This window comes from Chiloscyllium plagiosum, chromosome 46 (assembly GCF_004010195.1).
Source record: "Chiloscyllium plagiosum isolate BGI_BamShark_2017 chromosome 46, ASM401019v2, whole genome shotgun sequence".
Taxonomy (NCBI): Eukaryota; Metazoa; Chordata; class Chondrichthyes; order Orectolobiformes; family Hemiscylliidae; genus Chiloscyllium; species Chiloscyllium plagiosum.
The window spans coordinates 12,469,232-12,480,268 of NC_057755.1; the positions used below are offsets into that span (position 1 = coordinate 12,469,232).

Here is an 11,037-nt window from a genome sequence, read left to right on the forward strand (position 1 = left end):
CAACCCTCTGTCCTGCACGTAGGCGATCATATCTCTGAGGAGTGCGAGACTCTCAGTGATCTTCCTGCCCGGTACAGCACAGGTTTGGTCAGGGTGAATCACCGACCCTAGAGCAGACCTGACCCGGTTGGCGATTACCTTTGACAGAATTTTGTAATCCGCATTCAACAGTGAGATTTGTCTCCAAGTTTTGAGTTCCTCCCTCTCCCCCTTCCGCTTGCCTTTCCTCATGGATTCACTCATGGTACTTGCCCGAAGCATACTGACATACACCTCCAGCAGGTCCTGGCCAATCACATCCCACAGAGCAGAATAGAGCTCGACCGGTAGGCCGTCGCTTCTGGCAGTTTTATTCTTTTGGAGGGCCTTGGTCAGCTGGTCCAGCCTCTCCCGTGTTCTGTCGTCTAAGACCTCCGTGATAGAGGACAGGAACGACTGGGAGGCCGCGCTGTCGGTCGGCTTCGCGTCATACAGACTGGCGTAGAAGGATTTACTGATCCTCATGACATCAGCCTGAGATGACGTTACCGAGCCACCTTCTTCCTCCAGGCTGCTGAGCACAGAGCTCTCTTTCTGCACCTTCTGGAAGAAGAAACATGAGCACGTCTCGTCCCGCTCCACCGAGCGGACCCTGGACCGGAAGATTATCTTGGAGGCCTCTGAGGCAAAGAGCGAGGCTTGCTGGCCCTTCACCTCCTTGAGGTCCTTCGTGACATCGACCCCCATCGTCTGCAGCAGGAGCAGGTTCTGCATACTTTCCTGGAGCTGGGACAGTTTTCCCCGCCTCTCTCTCACCTCCTGAACTCCTTTGAGGATGAAGAACCTCTTGATGTTCCCTTTTACTGTTTCCCACCAGTCCGCTGGGGACTCAAAGAGGGGCTTCACGGTTCTCCAACCTGTGTAGTCCCTCTTGGGCTCCTCAATGTTTCCTGGGGTCAACAGCTTTGTGTTCAGCTTCCACGTTCCCTTACCAGCCCGCTGCTCGTCCTGTAGGTGACAGTCGGCCAGCAGGAGGCAGTGGTCAGAGAAGAACACCGGCTTGACATTGGCTTGCAACCACCAATAGCCCTCCATACCATCCACAAAATCTACCGGCCTTCACATCATCTGCAAATTTACTAACCCATCTTTCCACTTCCTCATCCAAGTTATTTATAAAAATTACAAAGAGCAGAAGTCCCAAAACAGATTCCTCCGGAACACCACTGCATACTGAGCTCCAGGCTGAATACTTTCCATCTACTAGCATCCTCTGTCTTCTATAGGCCAGCCAATTCTGTACCCAGACAGCCAAATTTCCCTCTATCCTATGCCTCCTTCCATTCTGAATGAGCCTATCATGGGGAACCTTATCAAATGCCTTGTTAAAATTCATATATACCATATCCACTGCTCTACCTTCATTAACGTGTTTTGTCACATCTCCAAAGAATTCAATAAGGTTTGTAAGGCATGACCTGCCCCTCACAAGGCCATGCTAGTTATTTCTAATCAAGCTATGCTTTTCCAAATAATCATAAATCCTTTCTCTCAGAGTCCTCTCCAATAATTTGCCTACCACAGATGTAAGACTGACTGGTCTGTAATTCCCAGGGTTATCTCTACTCCCTTTCTTGAACAAGGGAATAACATTTGCCACCCTCCAACCATCTGGCACTACTCCAGTGGACAGTGAGGACGCAAAGATCATTGCCAAAGACACAGAAATCTCTTCCCTCACTTCCTGTAGTAACATAGGGTATATCCCATCTGGCCTAGGGGATTTGTCTATCCTTATGTTTTTCAAAATTTTCAGCACATCCTCCTTCCAAAATATCAACCTGTTCTGTCAGTCTGTTTCACGCTGTCCTCAGAAACATCAAGGCCCCTCTCATCAATGAATACTGAAGCAAAGTATTCATTAAGAACCTCCCCTACTTCCTCTGACTCCAGGCACAAGTTCCCTCCATTATTCCTGATCGGCCCTACCCTCACGCTGGCCATCCTCTTGTTCCGATTATAATTATAGAATATGAGGGTTTTCCTTAATCTTACTGGCTAAAGCTTTTTCATGCCTTTCTAAACTCTCCTAAGTCCATTCTTCAGTTCCTTCCTGGCTACCTTGTAACCCTCTAAAGTCCTGTCTGATCCTTGCCTCCTCAAACTTAAGCTCCTGCCACTTTGCCTTAGCAACTGCCTATCCATCCTCACAGACTTTCTGCACACTGCACCTGCCTGTTCACCAGCTACCCCACCCTCTGATCTGTAGCTCTGGTTCCCATCCCCCTGCCAAACTAGTTTAAACCCTCCTGAAGACCTCTAGCAAACCTCCCGCCCAGGATATTGTTGCCCCTCCAGTTCAGGTGCAACCCATCCTTTTTGTATAGGTCACATCTTCCCCAGAAGGCATCCCAATGATCCATATATCTGAGGCCCTTCCTCCCACACCAGCTCGGCAACCGCATGTTCATCTGCACTCACTCTCTATTCCTAATCTCACTAGACACTGGCAACAATAACCATCCTAAGATTTCCACTCTGCTCATTCTGCCTTCTAGCTTCCAACCTAACTCCCTATATTCTTTTTTCAGGTCCTCCTCCTACCTATATTATTGGTACCGATGTGTACCATGACTTCTGGCTGATCTCCCTCCCCCTTAAGTATCCTGTAGAATTCGAGCCGAGACATCCCTGACCCTGGCACCTGGAGGCAACATCTGGGAGTCTCGCTCACGACCACAGAATCTTCTGTCTCTGTCTCTCATGATTGAACCTCCAATCACTATCACTCTTCTATTCTCCCCCCTTCCCTTCTGAGCCACAGAGCCAGGATCTCGCTTTCCCTGGTAGGTGCCTGACCCAACGGTATCCAAAGCGGTATACTTATCACTGAGGGAAACAGCCACAGGCGTTCCCTGCACCATTTGCCTATTCCCTTTCCCTCTCCTGACAGTCACCCATCTACGTTTATCCTGTAACTAAGGTTTGACTACCTCCCTACAACTCCTCTCTATCACCCCCTCAGCCACCCGAATGATCTGAAGATCGTCCGGCACCAGCTCCATTTCCCTAAGGTGGCCTGTGAGGAACTGGAGTTGGGTACACTTCTCACAGGTGAAGCCAGCAGGGACACTAATGGTGACCCTTACCTCCCACATCTTGCCAATGAGCATGCAACTGCTTTAGCCTCCATTTCCTCTGTTTTAAAATGCTTAGAGAGGTTGAATAAATGAGAAAAAAGTTTAAAAAGCTTTACCTAACCAAGCCTCCACACACTGCCTTTTTTTTTGATTAGAGGAGGAGGATGGGTGGGAGACACTACACGTGTAATGTTTAGCCACAGCCCAAATATATCTGTTCACATGCCTAGCAATCCCCGTGTTCATGTCCACTCCTGTTGAGCCTTTGCTCCGCCTACTCATGAGGTAAGAGGAATATTTACCTTCCCAGCAGCCCCCTGGTCCTCGCTCTCACCGTTCCCAGTGCTGCTGCAAATGGAGGCCGCTGATTCCACGAGGTAAGCAGTGCGATGAGTAGAAGTAGGGAGGAGAAGGAGTAGACAGTCCTCCTCCTCTTCCAGTGGCACAAGCTCACATAATTCCCCTTCAGGTCAACATGCTTGTTGTGAGCTTATAAAGTTCTTAAAGCTTTTTAAAAACAAGAATTCTAATGTTAGAACATAGAACATAGAACAGTACAGCACAGAACAGGCCCTTCAGCTGATGTTGTGCCGACCATTGATCCTCATGTACGCACCCTCAAATTTCTGTGACCATATGCATGTCCAGCAGTCTCTTAAATGTCCCCAATGACCTTGCAGTGCTGGCTGGCACAATCGCTGCTGGCACAATCGCTGCTGGCAATGCATTCCATGCTCTCACAACTCTCTGTGTAAAGAACCTGCCTCTGACATCCCCTCTATACTTTCCTCCAACCAGCTTAAAACTATGACCCCTCGTGTTAGTCATTTCTGCCCTGGAAAATAGTCTCTGGCTATCGACTCTATCTATGCTTCTTTTGATCTTGTATACCTCAATTAGGGCCCCTCTCCTCCTTTTCTCCAATGAAAAAAGTCCAAGCTCAGTCAACCTCTCTTCATAAGATAAGCCCTCCAGTCCAGGCAGCATCCTGGTAAACCTCCTCTGAACCCTCTCCAAAGCATCCACATCTTTCCTATAATAGGGCAACCAGAACTGGACGCATGAACTTTTAATCACTTGTTTGTGAAAAGTAATTTCTGATTTTTTAAACACTTTTCTTGATTTTATATGTTAAGAGGTTAGACAGAGCAAGATTTATTGCAAAATTTGTAAAAGGATTTGGAAGGCTAAATGCTATGAGGTTGTTTCCCCAATTTGAGAATCTAGAACACAGACATAGCCTGAGTATAAGTGCTGACCATTTTGGACTCAGTTGAGTAGGGATGTCTCAGTTCAATAAGGTATGAACCTTTGAAATTCTTGAACCCAGGAATATAAGTAACCCATCAATAAGCTCCCAGTGTACAGGGAATGTGCAGAAAAATGGAGTTGAACTTGCAGGTCAGTCATGAATGGTGGAGTAGACTGGACCAATCTGTATGGTCCATTCCTGCTCCTATTGTTCTTAATATTCGGCAGCACCAATCAGTGGCACCAGTGACATATTTTTCGAATGGTTCGATGATTATTGGTCTAGGCTTGCCCTTAGAGAACAGTCATTTGTACTGCTCTCATATCTTAAATTCCACATCTTCAGCAGGTGAGGAAGTGACAAAAGGAGAGAAAGATAATTTTTGACTCCATGTTATAAATTTTCTCTGGTTTATTTGTCGTTCAACAGGAACTGGTTGTAATCTCTGCTACATGGAAGAAATGAAGAAAATAGAAACAGTGAAAGGAAGTGAAGGGAGGATGTGTATCAACACCGAGTGGGGAGCATTTGGTGATGACGGATGCTTAGATATCATCAGAACTACCTTTGACAAATTGGTGGACATCAATTCATTAAATATGGGACATCAAAAGTTAGTTAATGTATAATATAGAATTGCTTTTCAATACACGTTTCTTCTTTTCCTCACCTAAAGGTACTCACCATTATCAGATTGTGGGTGGTCGATGTCTTTTACTAGTGGCAGAATTTGTCATCAGGATACATTAGGCATTGCATGAAGCCAAGCCATATGCACCTTCCATTATGGATGGTGATTATGAGCATGAAGTGAGACCTAGGACACGGAGGCCACACACCTTAAACAACTTGGCATTGGCCAGGAATCGAAATTGAGATTTTAGTACCATAGAATAACAAAGGAGGAGACCACTCAGTCCTACATGTCTGTGTCAGTTCTTGTAAGAATGAGTTTTTTAATAAGTCTGACATTCAGCTCCCCAACCCCCAGCCCTCAGTCTGCTTTTCTCCCCTTTTCACATATTTATCCTATCCTTTTCTCACCAGTCTTTCAGGTAGTGCACTCAACCTTGCTGCTTAAAACTATCTTTCTTCTATTCTCATCTGATCATTTTGTAAATTATTTTAAAGCTGTGCCCTATCTGTAAGGGTGGTAGAGACAGAAATCCTCATAACATATTCAGATACCAAAACATTCAAAGCTGAACACCAAGTGTTGGAAAATGGGAATAGAATACTTAGTTCCTTGCTTTAGTCCAGTGCAGACGCAATAGTGCAGAGGGCCTTTTTCTGTGCTGTAGATCTCTTTAACTCCTTAATCTACTAAACCACCATCAATAAAATGTTTTATTTATTAACATTAAAACCAATTAAAAATCATAATATGGTTAGAGAGCACAGAAGGAGGCATTTGGCCCTTTGTGTCGGTGCTTGGTCTTTGAAGGGGAAATGCACTTCTCAAGCAAAACCTCCATCAATTTAGATCAACACAGTTTGCCCCTGGAAGATTTGTGTTGTCTTTCCCTAATGGACTCTTACTTTCCTCAGTGGCAGTTCTTTTTGTTCTGAATTATCATTTCTTCAAACCTCTCCACCACTCAGATTAAATTGACTGGCCTGCAGTTGCTCAGTTTATCTTGACACACATTTTTGAACAGGGGTGAAACATTTGCAACTCTCCAGCCTTGTGGCACCAACCTATATTTAAGGAGGATTTGAAGATTAGGGCCAGCACCTCCATAATTTTCTCTTTTACTTTTTCTATAAGCTTTGGATGCACCTTATCTGGTCCTAGAGTGTTATCAACTTTAAGTTCAGACAGTCTTTTTAAACTTCTATCAATTTTAAATCATGGAAATCTCAACTCCCTCCTCCTTTACTATGACTAACGCAATATTTTCTTCCTTAGTTAAGATAGATGCAAAGTACCCTGTATGTCACAATGTCCCTCTTCCAAGTATTTAGATACATACAGAGACTTTTCAGTTCCTTTTCATGTTCATGTTCATTACCAGTTTCTTCTCATACTCGCTCCTTGTTTCTCAGATTATTGAGCTCATGTTGTATAAAGTGGAGGCAGGAGATTCACTGATGCCTGTTTGGGGGCAATTCTCATTGTAGTGATGCTGAAGGGAGCACCTCATAGGCTGCTGCTCTATTAACATTGCGGAGGCAGTCTGTGTAAAAGACTGAGACTCCACAGACAACCATTTTAATTTTGACTATAATTATTGTTATGGAAGAAATAAATTTAACAAAAATACAGTTTAGAATACTGGATTCTGAACTTTTTTAAACCACTCAAACTCTTGCATGAAATTCTCTTTTATTTACTAGATATGAAAAAATGATCAGTGGGATGTACCTGGGTGAAATTGTGCGCAACATACTGATTAACTTCACAAAAGAAGGACTTTTGTTCAGAGGTCTCATGTCGCACAGTCTAAAGACCAAAGGCATTTTTCAAACCAAGTATTTGTCTCAGATAGAAAGGTAAGGAAAGATGGTGGGGTATGCAACTATATTGTATTTAAATATTGAGAAACATAGAGTTTTTAACATTATGTATTAAGTACATTCCTAAGGTAAATGTACCTAGAACTTATCATATCGCAGTACTTCAAAGGCAATGAATATATCGATTAAAATCTTACTTTTCTTTATATTCCTAGATAGCTTTCTCAGTCTAATTTTTATGGATTTCTGAAATATCCCCTAAAATGTCAGATACTGAACCTCTATTGACTTATCTTTAAACTTGCTAGTTTGCTTTTCCCCCTCTGCTTTCAAGATCTCATAATTAAGTTTAAGTCATACAGTCACTCTTCTCTCCTTAAAACTAAATGAGAAATTCATTCTTATTACTGCTCGACTTAGAGGTTTTTCGTTATGAGATCATTAGTTAATCCAACTCATTCACAACACCAGATGTAGTAGAAACTGCTCTCTGGTTAGTTCCATAATAACTATGCTGGAAACATACTATGATCTCCTGATATAAGCCCTGTTTGTTCATTTGATTTTTCCTGTTTATGAATAGACTAAATCTGCCATGATTATTGCGATGCCTTTAAAGTAATGTTCTCATTACTTAGAAATGTCTAGCATGAGAAAAGACCTTCGGCCCATTTCGTCCATGTTGACCAGATCGCCTAAATTAATCTAGTCCTATTTATCAGCATTTGGCCCATATCCTTCTCAACCCTTCCTATTTATATACCCATCCAGATGCCTTTTAAATGTTGTAATTGTACCAACCTCCACCAATTCATCTGGCAGCTCATTCCATACACACATCATGCTCTACCTGAAGGAATTGTCCATTATGTCTCTTTTAAAACTTTCCCCTCTCATGTTAAACCTATGACCTCTAGTTTTGGACTCCTCTACCGTCGGGAAAAGACCTTGACTATTCAACCTATCCATGCCTCTCATGGTTTTATAGGTCACCCCTCAGCCTCCAATGCCCCAATTAGCCCAAGCCTATTCAGCATCTCCCTCTAGCTCAAAATCTCCAACCCTGGCAACATCCTTGTAAATATTTTCTGAAACCTCTCAAGTTTAACCTCTATGTTTCCTATAGCAGGGAGACCAGAGTTGAATGCAGGATTTCAAAACAGCCCTAACCTGTATAGTTGCAACATGACCTCCCAAATCCTATACTCAGTGCCCTGACCAATAAAGGCAAGTGTACCAAATGCTACCCTGTCTACCTGTGGCTCCATTTTCAAGAAACTATGAACCTGCACTCCACGGTCCCTCTGTTTGGCAACACATAGAGTCAATAGAGATGTACAGCATGGAAACAGACCCTTCGGTCCAACCTGTCCGTGCCAACCAGATATCCCAACCCAATCTAGTCCCACCTACCAGCACCCGGCCCACATCCCTCCAAACCCTTTCTATTTATATACCCATCCAAATGCCTCTTAAATGTTGCAATTGGAGCAGCCTCCACCACATCCTCTGGCAGCTCATTCCATACACGTACCACCCTCTGTGTGAAAAAGTTGCCCCATTGGTCTCTTTTATATCTTTCCCCTCTCACCCTAAACCTATGCCCTCTAGTTCTGGACTTCCCGACCCCAGGGAAAAGACTATTTATCCTATCTAAGCCACTCATAATTTTGTAAACCTCTATAAGGTCACCCCTCAGCCTCCGACGTTCCAAGGAAAACAGCCCCAGCCTGTTCAGCCTCTCCCTATAGCTCAAATCCTTGTAAGTCTTTTCTCAACCCTTACAAGTTTCACAACATCTTTCCGATAGGAAGGAGACCAGAATTATTCCAACAGTGGCCTAACCAATGTCCTGTACAGCCACAACATGACCTCCCAACTCCTGTACTCAATACTCTGACCAATAAAGGAAAGCATACAAAATGCCTTCTTCACTATCCTATCTACCTGCGACTCCACTTTCAAGGAGCTATGAACCTGCACTCCAAGATCTCTTTGTTCAGCAATACTTTCTACCACCTTACCATTAAGTGTAAAAGTTCTGCTAAGATTTGCTTTCCCAAAATACAGCACCTCGCTTTATCTGAATTAAACTCCATCTGCCACTTCTCAGCCCATTGGCCCATCTGATCAAGATCCTCTTGTAATCTGAGGTAACCCTCTTCACTGTCCACTACACCTCCAATTTTGGTTTCATCTGCAAACTTACTAACTGTACCTCTTATGCTCGCATCCAAATAATTTATATAAATGACAAAAAGTAGAGGGCCCAGCACCGATCCTTGTGGCATTCCACTGGTCACAGGCCTCCAGTCTGAAAAACAACCCACCACCAGCACCCTCTGTCTTCTAGCTTTGAGCCAGTTCTGTATCCAAATGGCTAGTTCTCCCTGTATTCCATGAGATTTAACCTTGCTAATCAGTCTCCCATGGGGAACCTTGTCGAACGCCTTACTGAAGTCCATATCGATCACATCTACCGCACTGCCCTCATCAATCCTTTTTGTGCACATCCCAGGACCTGACCTTTAAGTGTGAACCTCTGCCCTGATTCGCCCAACCAAAATGCAATACCACACATTTATCTGGATTAAACGACATCTACCACTCCTTGGCCCATCAGCCCATCTGATCAAAGTCCCATTGTACTTTGAGGTAACCTTCTTCGCTGTCCAATATACCATCAATTTTGGTGTCATCTGCAAACTTACTAACCAAACTGTTTATGTTCACATCCAAATCATTTATGTAAATGACAAAAAGAAGTGGACCCACCATTGCTGGTCATAGGTGTCCAGTCTGAAAAACAATCCTCCGCCATGCTTTCTCTCCTATCTTCCAGCTAATTTCTTTATTTATACTCTACCTGTCGTGCAATTACTGATAAGGCACCTGTACACCATTCCCACAAGTGACTTCTTGCCTTTATAATCATCTTGCTATGTCATCCTGCAGCTATACCTCTGCAATGGCTGTAAGATTGCGCTTGTTTACTTTACCTGTTTCTTTCAAATGCTACATGCATTCAGATGAGGCTTTAGTTTTGCTTCATTTCATTTGTAACTTCGAGCATTATGGAGGCAGTGACGTGTGCAGATGCTGGAGATCCGAGTTGACAGTGTGTTGCTGGAAAAGCACAGCAGGTCAGGGAGCATCCAATGAGCAGGCTGAAGCCCTTCATCAGGAATGGAGAGGACTTTGGGGTTACAGTGAGAGAGGGACTCACTGAGATCTTTCTAGAGAGAGGAGGAGAACTTCTTCAAGGTAGACATTCTTGGAAGAGGCTTCGTAATAAGGTTGAAATCAATTAGGAGACAGTGAGGTCTGCAGATGCTGGTGATCAGAGTTGAAAGTGTGTTGCTGGAAAAGCACAGCAGGTCAGGCAACATCCGAGGAGCAGGAATATCGATGTATCGGGCCAGAGCCCTTCATCAGGAATCCTTCTAGCCTTATGTTTATTGACTTATTCTTTGATTTGCACTCTCTATCCCTTTATGTCAGTCTGTTAATCATTTCTCATATTATTTCCTATCTACCTTGCCTTGTCCTAGTTATGTGTCTTGCTTCAGTGCTTGGCCCAGCAGGGTTCAACTGTCGCAGTGCTACAGTTCCCATGTTCCCAAGTATTAATGCTGGTGACCAACGAACAAATCTGAGCCCGCTCTCGCACACCAATCACTTACATTTCACTCATCTTACTTGTCAATGCCAGTTTGCATGTGGTTCAAATAATAATCCAGGGATTATTACCTTTGACATGCTGCTTCTTAATTTGGTTCCTAGTTCCTCATTCCGTATGTGCTTAATCTCACTCCTTGTTATAGCAATAGACAATAGGTGCAGGAGTAGGCCATTCTGCCCTTCGAGCCTGCACCTTTGATTCCACAATCCTTGATTCCACAATCCCTGAGAGCTCTATCCAACTCTTTCTTAAATGAATTCAAAGACTGGGCCTCCACTGCCCTCTGGGGCACAGCATCCCACACAGCCACCACTCTCTGAGTGAAGAAGTTTCTCCTCATCTCTGTCCTAAATGGTCTACCCCGTATTTTTAAGCTGTGTCCTCTGGTTCGGGACTCACCCATCAGCGGAAACATGTTTCCTGCCTCCAGAGTGTCCAATCCTTTAATAATCTTATATGTCTCAATCAGATCCTCTCTCAGTCTTCTAAACTCAAGGGTATACAAGCCCAGTCGCTCCAATCTTTCA

The 11,037-nt window shown here is 43.9% G+C and overlaps 1 protein-coding gene across 1 annotated transcript in view; it reads left to right on the forward strand.

The window, feature by feature from the left end:
- The window catches only part of LOC122544108 (hexokinase-1-like), a 158,721-nt gene that overhangs the window by 122,659 nt on the left and 25,025 nt on the right, over positions 1-11,037 (forward strand). The window contains exons 14-15 of the mRNA XM_043683147.1: positions 4,801-4,984; positions 6,709-6,864. Coding sequence (XP_043539082.1) covers positions 4,801-4,984; positions 6,709-6,864 — 340 coding nt within the window. The remainder of the gene's footprint in view (positions 1-4,800; positions 4,985-6,708; positions 6,865-11,037) is intronic.